This window comes from Pantherophis guttatus, chromosome 11, assembly GCF_059756535.1.
Source record: "Pantherophis guttatus breed Tessera chromosome 11, ASM5975653v1, whole genome shotgun sequence".
NCBI lineage: Eukaryota > Metazoa > Chordata > Lepidosauria > Squamata > Colubridae > Pantherophis > Pantherophis guttatus.
In genome coordinates, this window is record NC_142073.1 from 6,089,449 (window position 1) to 6,108,157 (window position 18,709).

Below are 18,709 nucleotides of genomic sequence, written 5' to 3' on the forward strand. Positions count from 1 at the left end.
TGGCGGCCTTCTGATCGACAAGCTCAGCATCTTAGCCACTGAGCCACTGCGTCCCCATACATACATACATACATACATACATATACATATACATATACATACATACACACACACACATATATATATCTTAAGTGTTTTTCTATCAAAGCACCTGGTCTATCCCAACATGGGAGGGAGCATCCCTTTCGCCTTTCAGCTCCAATCCAGGAGCCCTCAAGCAGTCGCATTCACGACAAACCATTTTATACCAAATTTATATTTGCTGATAAAGAAATAAAGGGAGACTAGTATAGATCTATTTCAAGCTTTTTAGCTGTCATCGGCTAGCCATAACCTTACTCGAACCCAAGTTCAAATTCGAGTAAGGGTATGGCTGGCTGAATAGAGCTAAATAGCTTGAAATAGTTCTATACTAGTCTCCCTTTATTTCTTTTTCTTTTCTTTTTTTTAAATATGTTTTTATTTAATTAAAAATAGAGAAACAAAAACATACATACATACAAAACACAACCTAAACGAACTATACATTTAAATCAAGTCTTACAACATGAGCCTTTATTTCTTTATCAGCAAATATTATATATATATATAAGTGACAATAAAGGTTATCCTATCCCATCCCCATCCCATCTTATTGTATAAGGCTTTCCCATCAGCCACGATTGCAGATGGAGATAAGCAGGGCCACTGCATGCTTCCCAACAGAAGGCATTACCAGGTTGAACACAGCAAGGATCAGCAGCGAGCCGAGGGCAAGGATGGCCAGAGGAAGCCTGACGGATGGCATCGTCTCCACTTTCTCAGAAAGCATGCAGAAGTAGCGTGCTAGCGGCCATCTCTTGGCGCAGCATCTCTGCCAACAGAGAAGAAAGGTTTCAAGATGGCAAATCCACCACCTATACCTTCATAGACCTTCATGCAGTTACATCGTAGCATCATACATGTTTGCGGTTCTGAGGACAATGAGGACCGCTGGCACCACACGGTTTATATGAAGGGACTTATGCGAGTCCCAAAGGTGCTTTTTCAAAACTTTGTTTTTTTCCTGGAAGACGTTTTGCTTCTCATCCGAGAAGCTTCTTCGATTCAGTCAGAAGATGGATGAGAAGCGAGACGTCTTCAAGGAAAAAAACCCAAAGAAAGTCCAGTTGTCTTCATCGGTCCTTAGCATCTCCAGTTAAAAATGTCTTATTGTCCCACAGCTGGGAAGGAATCTTTCTGCTCCCAACCTTGAAGAGTTACTGCTATTCCTCTGGCCGCACTAAGCTAGGAAGACCAAGGATCTAATTTGCAAGCTGCAAACCTCCCACGCTTCGTTTACTGGAAAGGAAGGTTGTAGCAGGGACCACTTAGGGTAGGTGTGAATTACAGATGCATTGTCATCTATTCTGAATGTAAGCAAGAAATGCAAAAGGCATCCGACATATATCAGTGGTCACCTAGGAAACAGCCATTCCATTAGATGGCCGAAGGAACCAGGTATAATTCCCACAGCTTTGTTTGGACACTTCTGAAGGAATAGAATAGAATAGAATAGAATAGAATAGAATAGAATAGAATAGAATAGAATAGAATAGAATAGAATAGAATAGAATAGAATAGAATAGAATAGCAGAGTTGGAAGGGACCTTGGAGGTCTTCTAGTCCAACCCCCTGCCCAGGCAGGAAACCCTACACCACTTCAGACAAATGGCTATCCAATCTCTTCTTAAAAACTTCCAGTGTTGGAGCACTTACAACTTCTGGAGGCAAGTGGTTCCACTGATTAATTGTTCTAACTGCTTCCCTTCTTTTTTCTTTTTTTACTTACCCAACAGTCATCCGCAAAGCAGACACACAAAATCAGCCCCATGATGACTGCCACAATCCCAAATGAGATCCCTATGTTTTGTGACCTGAAAGAGAGAATGAGGATTGATTGACTGATATTCAGCGTATGGGTTATCGCGCATGGATTAGCAATGTAAATTGACGTTTCAACTGGATGAGTAAGAGAACGAGGAAGCAAAAGCAGATTAAAGAATTCGGGAATTGTAAATTCTCCAGAAAGGTCTGAACCTCTTCTCTACTACAAAGCTGGAGACTGGAGATTCGGAGTTTGATGTTCAATCTTAATTAGGATCACACAATCCAAGTGCTGTTTTTCTCCTAAATAGCTTTTCACTATGCAGGAAATATTAGATATAATCATAGCTTTGAGGAAAAAAGAGATCTGTGGGAAATTCCTTTTCTTTCTTTCTCTTTCTTTCTTTCTTTCTCTTCCTTCCTTCCTTCCTTCCTTCCTTCCTTCTTTCTTTCTTTCTTTCTTTTTCTTTCTTCTTCCTTCCTTCCTTCCTTCTTTCCTTCCTTCCTTTTCTTTCTTCTCCTTCTCCTCCTCCTTTAAATCCTTCTTCTTGAGCTGAAGGAGGCTAGTAGATTAGGAGAAGATATCACCTCCACCCTCTCTTTTATCCGTTTTGTAGTTAATTTTAATGTTTTACTTTCAATCTTTTAATGTTCTTAACCTTTTAACGGTTTTAGACAGTTATTTATGGCATTGTAAGTCACCCAGCATTGCTCGATGGTGAGATGAGCCGTGGTGGCACAGTGGCTAGAGTGCAGTACTGCAAGTTTACTTCTGCTGATCACCGGCTGCCTGCAATTTGGTAGTTCAAATCTCACCAGGCTGAAGGTTGACTCAGCCTTCCTTCCTTCTGAGGTAAAATGAGGGCCCAGATTATTGGGGGCAATAGGCTGACTCAGTAAACCCCTTAGAGAGGGCTGTAAAAGCACTGTAAAGCGGTATATAAGTCTAAGTGCTATTGCTATGGGCGGCATATAAATTTAATAAAATAAAACCAATAAAATTTATTGGTACTTAAGATAATAAAGATATGTGGAAAGCCGGCACATTAAGAAGAAAAGCTTAGCCTGGATTGCTTTTTTATTTCCTTGTTACTCTACTCCTTGCAGAGAAGCCTCTGAACATGTGTAAATAATAGAGTTATAACATAACAAAGTTGGAAGGGACCTTGGAGGTCTTCTAGTCCAACCCCCAGCTCAAGCCAGAGACCCTCTATATCTCTGCAGGAAAGAAAGTACTGCCAATTTAATTGATTTAATGGGATGCAATCGTTTGGATTCAAAGAAGACACAAACTGGATTGATGGCATAAGAAAAATAAAGACAACACTTACTGTGGCTTAATGCATATCTGTACGGTAAACATGCATAGAAGAACAATGCCAGCACACACGAAATAACCCCTCAGTTTGGGAATAGGAATCGTGCGATACTGTAAAACAAGAAACAGAACAGACTTCGATACATTCATAAAAGACCAGCTATTAGGGTGACTTTGTCACAGAGAAAAATAAAATAAAATAAACAGAATGAGCCCTAGCATATAACTTCTTTCATATATACATATAGGATTACAGGTAATCCGCAATTTATAACCAATTGTTTAGTGGGTGTTACAATGGCATTCAAAAAATGTCCTCATACTTATGACCATTGCAGAATCCCCACGGTTAAAATTCAGGCACTTGGCAACTGATATGTATTTAGGCAGCAACAGAAATTCTGGCCCCCATTGTGGTTGTAAATCGAGGATTAACAGATTAACAGAATTGTAAGGGACCTTGGAGGTATTTTAGTCCCCTGCTCAGGCAGGAAGCCTTATACCATTTCAGACAAATGTTGTCCAGTCTTTTCTTAAAAACCTCCACAACTTTGGAGCACCCACAACTTCTGGTGGCAAGCTGTTCCGCTGGTTAATTGTCCCCACTGTTAGGAAATTTCTCCTTAGTTCTAAGTTGCTTCTCTCCTTGATTAGTTTCCATCCATTGTTTCTTGTCCTGCCTTCAGGTGCTCTGGAGAATAGCTTGACTCCCTCTTCTTTGTGGCAGCCCCTGAGATATTACCTCTATACAATCCCACCAACTAAAGAGGCATCAGATTCCTTCAAAAAACATAAGTAATATTCAAAAGAAATCTGAAAATAACCTTTTCTGGGACCCTACTTGAAGCTAAAGGAATGGAAGATTTTGTCTCAGCCCAAAAATTCTGTAAACAGGAAACCATAAGATTACATTTTGATTTGTTAAGGTTAGCTTCCTTTTCAACCGTTTTTGAGCTCTGAAAGATTTTACTCTCGTAAAAATTCCTCCAATGTCTTACAAACCTCTTTTTCCAGTCCTGTTTCGACAAAGCACAGCAAAAACCCACACAGTCCACGAAAGTCATCTTTTTGACCGCACCACGGCCTGAACGAAGGAAAAGGAAACAGAGATTGTTTTCAAGTGTGAAATTATCATTATTTTAAGTAAAGGATTTGTTTGTCAGAAGACCAGACTACTAAAAAGACACGGAAGTATTAGAATTCAGACCAAATAAAGGAAAACACAACACAGAGCAACAAAAAAGGGGGAAGGATATAAAACTTTATATTTTGTGTTTTACGACCTTCAGTCAAAACCAGATAATATTGTATATGTACCAAAGACAAATTCCTTGTGTGTCCAATCACACTTGGCCAATAAAGAATTCTATTCTATTCTATTCTATTCTATTCTATTCTATTCTATTCTATTCTATTCTATTCTATTCTATGGTGGGTTTCAAATTTTTTTACTACCGGTTCTGTGGGTGTGGCTTGGTGGGTGTGGCATAGCTTGGTGGGTGTGGCATGGGAAGGATACAGTAAAATCTCCATTCCCACCCCACTCCGGGGGAAGGATACTGCAAAATCCCCATTTCCTCCCCATCAGCTGGGACTTGGGAGGCAGGGAATAGATGGGGGTGAGGCCAGTCAGAATTTTTACTACCAGTTCTTCGAACTACTCAAAATTTCCGCAACTGGTTCTCCAGAACTGGTCAGAACCTGCTGCAACCCACCTCTGATTCTATTCTATTCTATTCTATTCTATTCTATTCTATTCTATTCTATTCTATTCTATTCTATTCTATTCTATTCTATAAAAGGTAGAATATGGTACTAAATGATTAAGCAACTCTGAATGAAGTTTTCACCGGTTCCTGCATTACAGAACCAAAATGCATTTCTTACAACTATCCAGCCTCTAGGGCGTCTTTGTAGTTGCTGCATCGTGTGAGAAATGAAGACTTAATTTTGCTTTAAGTGCTTTTAAAAGCCTGTAACAGTAAACCTTCTAATCAGCATCTAGCACAGAGAGAATTTTAGATGAAAACTTGACGCCAGTTTAGAATTGCAATGTTAAAGATTAACTGGATGTCTTTAAACCTAGACTGGGTCACATCATGGTTGTTTTGTAGGGATGACTCCCAAATAACACACACAGTCCTTGACTTACGACTATTCACATAGTGACCGTCTGAAGTTACAACACAACGTCCGAAAAAAGCCAAGTCAATGGGGAAGCCAGATTCACGGAACAACCGAGGTACTAACTTATCCACTGCAGTGATTCACTTAACGACAGTGGTGAGAGAGGTCACAGAATGGGGCAAAACTCCCTTAACAAATGTCTGATTTGTTGCAACAGAAATTTTGGGCTCAATTGTGGTCGTGGACCACCTGTATTTTCAACCTTCCCGGCTGGCAAATGTCAATGAGGGAAACTGGACGTGCTTCATGGCCTTATGATCCAATTAATGACTGACAGCGATTCACCTTAACAACCGTGGCAGAAAAAGGTCATAAAACTGAGTGTGGACTCACTTTTGCGGGTTGTGGTGTGCTGGCCAGCTGGTCCATGCATGCAGGAGTGTTGGAAACTGGAAGATCATCTTCCTGTCATGCACATGTGCACCGGGCGGCTGCTGTTCCAGTTTCCACTGCATGCATGCGCCCTGGCCAGCGCCAGAAATTGGAAGACCAGCTGGCTGGTACGCATGCACACGCTGGAAACTGGAAGATCATCTTTCCGGGGCGTACATGAGCTGCTGTTCTGGTTTCCGGCGCATGTATGTGCACCAGCTAGCTGGTCTTCGCGTGCGCATGCACACCTGAAACCAGAAGATCCGGTGGCCGGTAGGCATGCGCGTGCTGGAAACCAGAAGATCATCTTCCCAGCGTGTGTATGCGCACCAGGCAGCTGCTGTTCCTGTTTCCGGCGTGCATGTGCCGGAAATTGCCGAAAAGGTTCGCCAAGACTGGATTAGGCTAATCTGCGGGGTGCCCGAGAATGAATTAAGAAGGGTGTTTTTTTGTAACATTTCCTTTAGCAGGATGTTGTGGCCCCGCCCTCTGAGCCTGTCCCATCGGAGGAAGAAAGCTCAGAGCATGAGGAAGAGGAGTCAGCCAGGCCTCCCTCTCCAGGCCCCTCCCCTCTGGCACTGTCTCAGGTGCCGGCCGAGGGAGAGGAGATTAGCAGGGAGACAGGTGGCTCGGATGAGAGCGAGGGAGAGACATCATTCCTGGACGCACGCCTCCGAAGGCGTGATAAACGATTGCAGCAGCTCAGGAGGCGTGCTAGGGATTAGAACTGAGTCACTGGACCACACCCCAGAGACTATATAATAGAGGGTGGTGGCCAGTGATCCTTGTGACGAACAAAAGTAAACCTTGGATAGTCATAAAGCCTCGTCCGGAAACTGCTGAGAGGAATATTATTCTGATTGGACTTTTGTACGCTAAGTATCTTATCTTTCTGTTTTGTGGAAATAAATGCACTTGGCAGACGGTGTGTAAATCGCTGCCAAGTTGGAGATAAAGACCTGGGTGTGTGCCAAAGTGTTTCCTTAACCCTCGGCTGGCTGTGTTTGTGTGTGTGTGTGGACGGGGACAGATCACAGGAACTGAAGTTGTACCAGAGGAGCCGGCTACAGACAGCCCACGCAAGCCCACGAGATGACGAGGTGACATTTCTGTCACGCCCTTTCTTTTGACTGAAAATGGAGAAGGAATCTCTTCTCCTTCTCCGATCTGCAAAAGGACCACTTCTGCTTTCTTACTTGGCTGAACTCAGGCCCTCGATGGTCGACATCATCTTATCGTTGATTTCTTCCTCCATTCTTCCTTTCTGAGACGTATTTCTAAAAAAACAAACAGAGGAAAAATGACCCCGTGAATAGGGATTCCTTTCAAACATTCAGAGAAACGACATTAACTGGAAAGCAACTTCCCAAGCTTGAGAAATATATATATTTTTTTAAATCCAATTTTGATCACTAGGATATCGAGAATGAGAAATGAAAGAGTTTGTGAGGAGACAGAAGTTTAGCCTGTATTAAACTGTAGTGATCATCCATAAATTGTACATAGAATAATTACTGCATGGATTTGTGTGATTTTTGTGGCTTTATACTTGAGAAAGAAAGTTCTTGGGCTGAATTTGCATCCTAATTCATAATTTGCCTTGTTTGGCAATAGCTAAGCATGACATGGGAGCTCAGGAAAGAAGCTCACAAACCATGATTTATGGTTTAGCTTGCTGCCTGTGAATCCAGTGACTGTTATCTTTTTGAGGGATGTCAACTGCTTTAAGAGCAGTTGGCAACTTTAAGATCTGTGGACTTCAACTCCCAGAATTCCCCAGCCAGCCATGTCGGTCCACAAGACTTGAGTCTTTAATATTTTTTATTGTATAAAATACAAAAAAAGAAAAGAAAATAGGAAATTAAGGGAAGGAAATTGAATGGGAAAGGGGGATGTGAAATACAAGGGGAAAGAGAAAAAAAAGGGGGGGCATTGACTTCCAACTCTTCCTAGCACAGTACAAGATAAACACACTCCAATCTCTACTTTTTGCTTAATATATAACTAGCCATTTCTATAACACCAAATCTTTCTAATCAAAAAAACCAAGATCAAATTTTCATTATGTTTTTTTCCTTCACAAGCATCGGTCCACAAGACTTAAAGTTGCCAAGGTTGGACATCAGAGGTGGGTTTCGGCAGGTTCTGACCAGTTCTTCAGAAATTTTGTGGAAATTTTAGTGGAAATTTTGAGTAGTTCGGAGAACCGGTAGTAAAAATTCTGACTGGCCCAGCCCCCATCTATTCTCTGCCTCACAAGTCCCAGCTGATTGGGAGGAAATGGAGATTTTGCAGTAACCTTCCCCTGGATTGGGGAGGGAATGGAGATTTTACAGTATCCGTCCCCTGCCGCCCACCAAGCCACACCCACCAAGCCATGCCACGCCCACCAAGCCACACCCACAGAACAGTAGGAAAAAAAATTGAAACCTGCCACTGTTCTACATCCCTGCTTTAGAGAGAGGTGAAATGAAAAAAATTACCAAGAGAATTATCAGCAGGGCTATAGCACAGAGAAAAGAAAAAAGAAAAATCACTGAAAGTTAAAAGAGGAAGAAAAACTCACTTATAAGTTAGAACAGAAGGAGGACAGAAGTGCTGTTGTCTAGCTCCATCGAAACTAACAAGATACATAGAGAAAGAGAAAGAAAAGTTGGATGGAACGCATAGATCCAGGCCAATAATTAGCAAAACAATTAAAACATTTCCCTCAAAATTACAGCATCTTCTCCTGGGATATCTGCATCCTCCCATGCGGGGAAACCTTAAATAATTTTGAAAAATAAGTTTTGCATCCCTTCTTTTAAAAGTCTGGAAGAACCAATTGAAAAGTGTAAAGACCCATTAAAATATAACTCATTTCTGCTGCTCAAAAGCATACAAAGCAATAATCAGGCAACCTGCGAAATGGTTCTGTTACGTGGCTGTTTTTTTTCTTTTACGTTGGCAACACGCAGTAGTTAAAAAACACTAGGTTCGGCATCAGCAGAACTGAATGCCTACGTAGATTTTCACATTTTTAATTTTTTTTAATATTCTTTTTACGGATTCTTTTTTTTTTAAAAAAAGCACCTTTGAGAACAGCAGAACTGCGGTTTCTAGGCACAGCACAAGAAAGAAGAATAGAGGAAAATTTGAGAAGACAAGGGAGAAAATGTGTGACATTGTCTTTCTCTATTTTTCAACTTCCTCTTGGCAATCAGGACATTATGCTCATTGGTGGCAGTTGGAGCAGAGTTGGGATGAAACATTGGTTTAAGTCCTGGGGAAGGCGGGAGGGGTACATATCCAACCAACACAGAATTCCGAAGCTCTAACTGCAAATTAAGCCTCTCCTTTCATCAAGTCAATAGAGACGCCGTGGCTCAGGGGCTAAGATGCTGAGCTTGTCGATCGAAAGGTCGGCAGTTCAGCAGTTCGAATCCCTAGTGCCACATAACGGGGTGAGTTCCCATTACTTGTCCCAGCTTCTGCCAACCTAGCAGTTTGAAAGCAGGTAAAAAATGCAAGTAGAAAAATAGGGACCACCTTTGGTGGGAAGGCAACAGCGTTCCGTGCGCCTTTGGCGTTGAGTCATGCCGGCCGCATGACCACGGAGATGTCTTCGGAAAGCGCTGACTCTTTGGCTTTGAAACAGAGATAAGCACCGCCCCCTAGAGTCGGGAACGACTAACACATATGCGAGGGGAACCTTTATCTTTAGGATTAAGAAAAGCGAGGTCTTGACCAGGCAGTAAAGAAAGATATGCAACTTGCCTCTCTGAAGTCCTCTGACGACTCGCGAGCTGCAGGGCTATCTCCTAAGCAAGGGGAAAGCATAAAGAAGAATGTTTTACTTGTTGAAGAAGTAAACAATGCATATAGATTTAGTAATCTAAATATTATAGGCACCTATAAATAAAGGGGATCTAGGCTCATTTCTCCAGAAGATAAAAAGCATCATAAATGGTTGGGAGTTGCTATAATTGTCCCCGTCAGAAGTAGGAGGAAGTAAGAGAGAATTATTTTAGGATATACTGTGATATTAACTAGATGACAGCTTTGAAAATGAAATAATAAAGAAATATGTAAGAATAATACGGTAGAAGTGGAAAAAAAATAAGACATGGTAGAAAGGGACTATAAGTGAATATATGAAGATGAATGAATACAGTTTGTCTACATTAAATTTTAATAGATAGAAATGTGATAGTAAGTAATTTGACAATATTATTAATTGCGATATCAACATAAAAAATGTTAATTGTAAAGAAAAGAAAGGCCGAAATCATGAAAGTGACTATTTATGCAAAAAAGAAGGAATAGAACTTGTTTGTGACAAATCACAGCAGATGGAAAGGTGAAAATAAGTAATATAAGAATATTATTAATGCTGATAATAATGCAAGTTAAGATGAATATTTTATTGTTCATGATAGGGAAGGGAATTAGGGACACATTTCCGGAAATGAAAGAAGAATGCAAACAACTGGAGTGATTGCAACAGAGAAGAAGCATAAAGCCTAAAGTGATGTTATTTAAAAATAAAATTGAAAAGGATAAAAAATGATGGAAAGAAAATAATATGGCAGAAGTTGAAATAAGAAGAGATGGAGAATCTCTACAAAACTACTACCATCTTTCCCTGAAAATAAGACTGGTTTTTATATTATTTTTTGCTCCAAAAGACGCATTAGGGCTTATTTTCTGGTTAGGTCTTATTTTGGGGAAAATGTGATACTAATTGTGTCCGTCTGGCTGACTATCTTAACTGGGGCTTATTTTGGGGGCAGGGCTTATATTACAAGCATCTTGAAAAATCATGCTAGGCCTTATTTTCTAGTTGGGTCTTATTTTCGGGAAAATAGGGTAAACAGATGTTCTCCATCCTCAGTCTTCACAGCTCTTTTCCTCTTTGCTATTAAATGATGTATTTATATCTTATCTCCATTATAAATGGGAAACATGGCCACTGTAGGAGGGATCACCCAACATAGCCATAAGCAAACTAAATCCAGCTACCCTTGAATTCTGCAGACCCTTTTCTAACTCCAAGCAGCTGCTAACTTTAGTCGAGAAGGTTCCTGTGGCCTAGGCATAAGTAGCAATAAATCACTTTGATTGGGCACTTCACACCTGGACTTGTTCTTTCATAATCACAGACACGAAACAGGAATGTGTCTCTGTGTAGATGTTTTTCAACTCCTTGTTTTCCTGTCCGTGAGAAACCTCATGCATGCCTCCGTATCTCATCAAAGGACTTGTGCTTGGAAGACAATTTTGAAGAATGTGCAGCAAAGATTCACCTTCCTGCGTCTGCGGCTGGGCGCAGAAGTGTCACTGCTCACACTCTCTCGGTGGTTCAGGTGGGAAAAGGGACGAGTTGCTCCCCACGATTCCAAGTATCGTGACATCCGGACAGAGGCCCTCATCTTCAAGCCATCCTGCACTCTGGATTGAGGAAAATGATTGTTGGTGGCACGCTGTTTTGACTAGAGAAAGAGGGAGGGAGGAAGGGAGAGAATATAAATTAATGATTACATTGGCCACATTATTTATTTTACCTTCTGGAGTCTTTAGTGCTCTCTGGAGTGGTGTGGTGGCCTAGAGGTGGAGCTCTCACCTCACAATCAGGAGGCTATGAGTTCAATCCTAGGTAGAGGCAGATATTCCTCTCCCTGGGCACAATGAGAATATATCTGCTGAACAAAACTCCACATTGGCGACAGGAAGGGCATCTGGCCAGTAAACATTCTGCTAGCTTCATTCAATTGCCCAGAGTAATTCATTCTATTACTCCACTCTGCAAGGGATTATGGGGTTGTTAAAAGAAGATAATGCTCTCTGAACTTGATTGTTTGCTTGCAGACATTTCAAGATCCAACTCGGTTACATGATCAGTGTTGTTGAGTGTGGGGTTTACTCTCTGTTTATATGCCATAAATTGCCCAGCCGGTATTGGTGGGGATGTGTTTTTTTTCCTCCGTAGTTCCTTAATTAGGTATTGTTTTCTGCTAGACTGTTTGTCTGGGATTAATCCTTGCTTATCTGGGTATTATTGGTTGCTGGGGAAGATGTGTTCTGGTCTCTTGGTTTCGTGCTTAGCTTTTTAAAATTTGTCTCTTTTGAATGGCGTATAAATACAGCTTATCTCTGCGTCTCTTGTTGGCTGATTTGTCAGGAAGCCAAACATCCAGGAATTCCCTACCGTTTTTGGATTTTGCTTGGTCTCTAGGATGCTCAGTTTCCCAGTTGAAAATATGCTTGAGCTCTCGCGCTGATGAGGTTACCTACTTGGATAGGGAAACGTCTGCAAGCCAACAACCAAACTCAGAAGGCACCAAAGGCTCCAGAGTTCAACCCTGAGCTATAGATATTCTCTTCTATGTCTTATTTTACATTCTGTAGGCTTAGTCGCTGCTCCAAATGCTGACTTGGGAGCACCTTTGAGTCCTACTATGGGTAAACAGGATTAAAAGAGCTTAAAAAAAAAAAACCCTCAGAAACCAGTTAATAGCAAGCATTAACCTCCACAAATGGTGATTGGTAATGGATACATGTAGTCGTTACCAAAAGAAAAACCACTTTTATCCAATTCTGGGTAATTTACCCTGGGTTGGGAAGCACTGTTCTACAAGAATGTAGTCTTCGAAGGGTTATTCATTCGGAACTGTGACTGCCTGTGGCCCGCTATGTTCTGCAAAGCAGAACTAATATCCTTTATTAATGAGAATATCGAAGGCAAACAGATGGCCGTTGACCTTGGAATCCTTTCAGAGCTGTAGAAATGGTTGAAAAAACAGAAAAGGAGGGAGGGGGGGGAAAAGAAACCCCCGAACCTCTTTTGTAAGCCGAGGAAAGCAAACTAGGAGAAGTATTCACTGTGCAATGGCTTTTATTTTCTTTTTTTTCTTTTTGAAATCAGTTCTTCTCAAACTGCTGAGAGAGCTGCACTTAAAGCGAGCGTGGGAGTCTGAGTGCCTATTCTGTTTAATTACACACATTTAAAGAACAACTGTTCTGGATTCCTGAAGGGCTCCTTGGAGATCGAAATTTAAAAGCCATTGTTTCCCCGGGATCGGTGGTTCATGGCAACTGAATGTTTAATACTTTCTCTCTCTCCCCCTCCTTTTCCAAGGGCACACAACCAAAATTTTTTTAAAAAAAACAAAAAACTTTCCAGGTTGCAGGCTTCACTTTAGTTCGGCTTTGGTTACCTGACCTGACTCTCATTATTCCCCATTTCTGTTCCAAGCCTGGTACAATCACAACACATGATACAGATCTAAAACAAAACACACACACACACAAAAGGAGGAAGCAAACAGAGAGATGTGGGTTTGCAAAATAATATTGTGGGCCACCTGATCAAAGGCAAGCTTGGTGTCAGCTGAAGAATATATATATTTAGACAACAGAACTCAACGGTATTTTTAGATTAGAATCATCTAACTCCTCTCTGCCTACTTCTGTTTCTGATAATTTTCCCCCCTAGCTTTATATTTTGCATGGATATGCTACGGAGACTCAGATGTGGCTGAGTTTAAAAAAAAAAGAGAGAGAGAGAGGTTTAGGTTGCTTAGTAAAACCTAAAATGAAATGCAGCCTGGTCTTTTTCATCCCTAGTTTGCAACCATCAACTTCGACTTGCCTCCAGAAGTTGTGGGTGCTGCAACACTGGAGGTTTTTAAGAAGAGATTGGACAAGCCGTTTGTGCGAAATGGTATAGGGCCGTGATGGCGAACCTATGGCACGCGTGCCACAGGTGGCAATTGTAGCCATATCAGTGGGCACGTCAGCTCAGCTCTGGCGTGCATGTGCGCGCCGGCCAGTTCTGGGCCCACCAGAAGTAGGGAAACAGGCTGTTTCCTGCCTCCGGAGGGCCTGAGAGGGGGAAAGGCCCGTTTTTCTTTCTCATCTGGCTCCAGATCCTCTCTATGCATCTGGGGAGGGCGAAAACAGCCTTCCCCACCTCCTCAGAGGCCCTCCGGAGGCTTGAAACAGCCCATTTCCCAACTCCCAGTTGGACAGGAAGTGACTTTTTTGCTGTCCACAGCCTCCAGAGACTCCTAGAGAGGCTCTGGAGGCTGGGGACAGCAAAAAAACATCACTTCCTGTCCTGGCTCCCCCCCCCACTTCCTGGCACGCGATGGCAAAAAGGTTAGCCATCACTGGTATAGGGTCTCCTGCTTGAGTGGGGGATTGGACTAGAAGACCTCCAAGGTTCCTTCTGTAGTTGCATAATTCTGTAACTCTCACTGGTCAGTTCATTTCTTGATTGTATCACTGATCAACATGGCAAAACTGTACATGGTCTTCTTAGAATATAAAATAACAGTGTTGGAAGGGACCTTGGAGATCTTCAGGTCCAACGCCCTTCTTCTATTCTCTTTAGATACTTCAGATCCTTTTGTCCCTCAGCTTTCCACGTGGGCTTCTTCAGATAACAATAATCATTTCTTCAACCAGCCTGTAGGTCAGGCTTAGATTTTCTTCCTTTCTATTTTCCCAGCAAGGATCTTCGTTGTCTGCCCAACAACTTTGCAGCTTGCCTTCACAGCTCCTGTACGAAATGCTTAGAGTTAGATCGGACAGATTCTCCTATCCGTGCTATTAACTCCTGCGCGTCTATGGAGAATTCTCAGTCATCCAGGCCATGGTTGTCCCAAAGGTGCTTTTTTTCAAGAGGCTGTCTGGTTTTTCTTTGAAGACGTTTCGCTTCTCATCCAAGAAGAGCTGAGGTGGCGCAGTGGTGAGAGTGCAGCACTGCAGCTACTTCAGCTGACTGCTAGTTCAGCAGATCAGCGGATCAAATCTCACCGGCTCAAGATTGACTCAGCCTTCCATCCTTCTGAGATGGGTAAAATGAGGACCCAGATTGTTGGGGGCAATGTGCTATTTAGTATACTGTCGATTGTTGTAAGCTGCCCAGAAATACGATAAATAAATAAATAAGAAAGAAAGAAAGAAAGAAAGAAAGAAAGAAAGAAAGAAAGAAAGAAAGAAAGAAAGAAGCTTCTTCAGCTCTGACTGGATGGTGGGGAATAGAAGGATTTATACTCCTTACAGAAAACTGGTCATTTGCATCCTTTTAGAGAGTTGTTGAGGCCACTTGGAGATTTCTCAGTGTCATTAGGGTTTTTCCTCAGCAATTCGTAACGCAACAACACTCTTGACCCTGTCAATCGGAATAGAGCCGGAAGGGACCTTGAAAGTCTTCTAGTCTAACTCCCTATACCTATACCTATACACCAGTGTTTCTCAACTTTCGCAACTCTAAGGTGTGTGGACTTCAACTCAGTGGTGAAATCCAATTCTTTTTACTACTGGTTCTGTGGGCGTGGCTTGGTGGGTGTGGCAGGGGAAGGATACTGCAAAATCTCCATTCCCTCCCCACTCTGGGACCAGCCAGAGGTGGTTATTTGCCGGTTCTCTGAACTACTCAAAATTTCCGCTACCGGTTCTCCAGAACCTGTCAGAACCTGCTGGATTTCACCCCTGTTGGCTGAGGAATTCTGAGAGCTGAAGTCCACACATCTTAAGAGTTGCTAATATTGAGAAAGACCGCTCCACGCTATTGTACCAGGTTGCATGTTCTTAGTTTTCCATGTGTGCAAACTCAACCAACCGTGGACATCATGTTAAACCACGATTCAGCACCGCACGTGCAAAATGAGAGAGCCAGAAATGTCTGGGCGCTCATACTTGTTTGTTTGTTTGTTTTGCATCAAAGAATACTTACCCTGGGGTCAATCACCAAATAAGTCTTGATATTCATGGCTTCAAGATAGGGATCCCGGAGGTGCCCATTGCCTTCTTCCACCTCATAAGCTTTGCCAAGATGATTTAGGGTTGCTTCTGTGATGTGCACGCGGCTGCAAAGAGGACGGGGGGGAGGGGAGAGAGAGGGAGAAAGAGAGAGAGAGAGAGAAGTGTACAAAGGGCTGAAATGTTTGCAGAAACGTCATTCCCGGGAATCGATTACCATTACAATGGCGGTGGCGGCTGAAAGCTCTCTGCTGCTACACATTTGGCAGCCAAGATCAAGATCCCTGGCAGGATCTTGCTCTTGAGCAGCTCAGCTGGATAGCGTGATAGAACATCCAGTCGTGCCAATTCTCAGAACTTTGTGCAGTGTTTGCGACTGTTTTGGAGAGAGAGAGAGAGAGAGAGAGAGAGAGAGAGAGAGAGAGAGAGAGAGAGAGAGAGAGAGAGACGGAGGGAAGGAGAGAGAGGGAGGGAAGGAAACAGAGAGAGGGATAGAGGGAGAGAGAGAAGGAGGGAGGGAAGGAGGGAGAGAGAGAGGGAGGGAGGGAGGGAAGGAAGGAGGGAGAGAGAGAGGGGGATGGATGGTGGGATGGACAGAGGGAGGGAGAGGGAGGGAGGGAGAGAGAGGGCGTGAAGGAAACAGAGAGAGGGAGGGAGGGAGAGAGAGAGGGAGGGAGGGAGAGAGGACAGATGGAAGAAGGGAGGGAGAGAGAGGGGGAAGAAGGGAGGGAGACAGAGAGGGAGGGAGGGAGAGAGAAGGATGGAGAGCGAAGGAGGGAGGGAAGGAAGGAGGGAGAGAGAGGGGGGATGGATGGTGGGATGGACAGAGGGAGGGAGAGGGAGGGAGGGAGAGAGAGGGCGTGAAGGAAACAGAGAGAGGGATGGAGGGAGGGAGAGAAGGAGGGAGAGAAGGAGGAAGATAGGGAGGGAGGGAGATAGAGGGAGGGAGAGAGAGAGGGAAGGACAGATGGAAGAAGGGAGGGAGGGAGAGAGAGAGAGGGAGGGAGGGAGAGAGAAGGAGGGAGAGCGAAGGAGGGAGGGAAGGAGGGAGGGAGGGAGGGAGAAGGAGACCCCAAAGATAATCTTCTTGTAAATTCAATCTCAACGTAGCTTGGTTTCGAGAAGTCCTTGGTGCTCTCTGAGCCTGATTGTTTTCTTGCAGGCATTTCATTACCCAAACTGGGTGACACCACGAGTCCTCTATTTACCTCTAAATATCTTATTTCAACACCGCCTCCTCCGAGCTACAAATATTCTCCTTTATTGGGAGCTTGGTTCACACACATCACAAACCATAATTTGCTTTATTAATTTGGATCCGCTTTGTTTTCTAACCGTGCACAATTCTGGTTTATTTAACAAGCCACACTTCAGCATCTCACGCAAACTAGGGGTGAAATCCAAAAATTTTCCCTACTGGTTTGGTGGGCGTGGCTTGGTGGGTGTGGCAGGGGAAGGATCCTGCAAAATCTCTATTCCCACCCCACTCTGGGGCCAACCAGAGGTGGTATTTGCCGGTTCTCTGAACTACTCAAAATTTCCACTACCGGTTCCCCAGAACCTGTTAGAACCTGCTGGATTTCACCCCTGATGCAAACCCAAAAAGAGAGGAGAGGTGTGTGGGGGGGGGGAAGCAAAGGAAGGCACTGAATAACAATGGAACAAGGACTGAGGAGTGTGTCATAATTTTGCTCACCCTCGTGACAGCCACTCTCTCTTCATGTCTTCTTCTTGGGAAAGTGAAATTAGAAGGAGGGAAGAAAAGACTATAGAAACGTTATGAGTCCCCTCGTGGGAGACGAGAATACACATAAAAGACGCCACAATTACCAGCACCAAGGATTGAATAAAATACAGTCGTTAGAAAGCGTCTTTTATCTGAAGAAAAGATCAGGCCAGTTTGGGAAAAGACTGTATTTCTGAGAAGTTCCTTCAACATGTTTAATGACTAGACAATTAAACTAAATAAAATAGCAGTCTCCACAGCATGATTGACAAATCTAAGGATCTCACAGTAGCTATGGCCAACAACTAAATTCTTCTTAAATATTCTGGGGCAAAGAGGGCAGAAAAAGATCAGAGGTGGGTTTCAGCAGGTTCTGACCAGTTCTGGAGAACCCGTAGCGGAAATTTTGAGTAGTTCGGAGAACTGGTAAATACCACCTCTGGCTGGCCCCGCCCCCATCTAGTCTCTGCAGGGGTAGATTCTACTTACCTTTACTACCGGTTCGGAACGGGGCCTCTCGCGCGCGCTTGCTTCACTTGTGCATGTGTGCGCTCTTCTGCGCATGCGCAGAAGCATTTTGATGACATCGGGGTTGATGGGCGGAGCCTCCCTCCGGTTTTACTACCGGTTTTATAGAACCAGTCCGAACCGGGGGCAACCTACCACTGATTCTCTGCCTCCAGAGTCCCAACTGATTGGGAGGAAATGGGGATTTTGCAGGATCCTTCCCCTGGAGTGGGGTGGGAATGGAGATTTTACAGTATCTTTCCCCTGCCATACCCACCAAGCCATGCCACGCCCACCAAGCCACACCCACAGAACCAGTAGTAAAAAAATTTGAAACCCACCACTGATACAGATGGACACACATACACATCCAATATCCTCCAGCATCTCACCGCTGTTCTTTGCCACCCTCAGCATCTACTGCCAAAAGCAACCAACTCACATTGTCTCTAGCAGAATCAGTGTCAGGTGCAAATAACTAGTAGCATTCATTGGAGTCAAAGTGCAGAAGAGTTTATTGTTGCTTAACTAGAATCTAGTCAACTAACACTTGGTGTTGAATTGGTGCTAGATAAAGGTCAACGGAATTCATGGCTGGGCTGGACTTGCGGCAACGCAATGACTCCAAACTGATGACCTGCTTAATTCCGCCTTTGCTTGCTCTTCTTGTTTATTTTTGAACAATCCGTTTTTGTCCCTGTTTTTCTTCCTCCTTCCCTCGATTCCCCAATACAGTCTGGATTTCAGACCTGCTAAAAGACACCCCTTCTTGCTTCTTTCCCCCATTATGTTTGTCTACAAAGCGCTTGGCAATATTGCTCTGATGAGTACGGTCCCTTTCAACGAAGGAGATGAATGTGGTGCCAATCAAAGTGATTATTACTACGTGCTTAGTGCCAGAGGCAAGATGGGGTAGCAAATGGCCCATTGTATTTTCAATTGGAAGAAGGCTTCATTCAATTTTAATTCCATTTTAAGCTGAAAGCACTCTTTTCAGTCCTCTCCTC

The 18,709-nt window shown here is 43.3% G+C and overlaps 1 protein-coding gene across 2 annotated transcripts in view; it reads right to left on the reverse strand.

The window, feature by feature from the left end:
• Window positions 1-18,709, reverse strand: part of ADCY7 (adenylate cyclase 7) — a 75,686-nt gene that overhangs the window by 11,157 nt on the left and 45,820 nt on the right. The window contains exons 10-18 of one of the 2 annotated variants that reach the window (XM_034426476.3): window positions 15,444-15,576; window positions 11,008-11,193; window positions 9,479-9,522; window positions 8,289-8,342; window positions 6,919-6,999; window positions 4,166-4,247; window positions 3,177-3,274; window positions 1,811-1,895; window positions 716-853 (exon numbers count right to left, since the gene is read on the reverse strand). In XM_034426476.3, the coding sequence (XP_034282367.1) occupies window positions 716-853; window positions 1,811-1,895; window positions 3,177-3,274; window positions 4,166-4,247; window positions 6,919-6,999; window positions 8,289-8,342; window positions 9,479-9,522; window positions 11,008-11,193; window positions 15,444-15,576 (901 nt within the window). The remainder of the gene's footprint in view (window positions 1-715; window positions 854-1,810; window positions 1,896-3,176; window positions 3,275-4,165; window positions 4,248-6,918; window positions 7,000-8,288; window positions 8,343-9,478; window positions 9,523-11,007; window positions 11,194-15,443; window positions 15,577-18,709) is intronic. The other variant, XM_034426477.3, reaches the window with a different exon arrangement.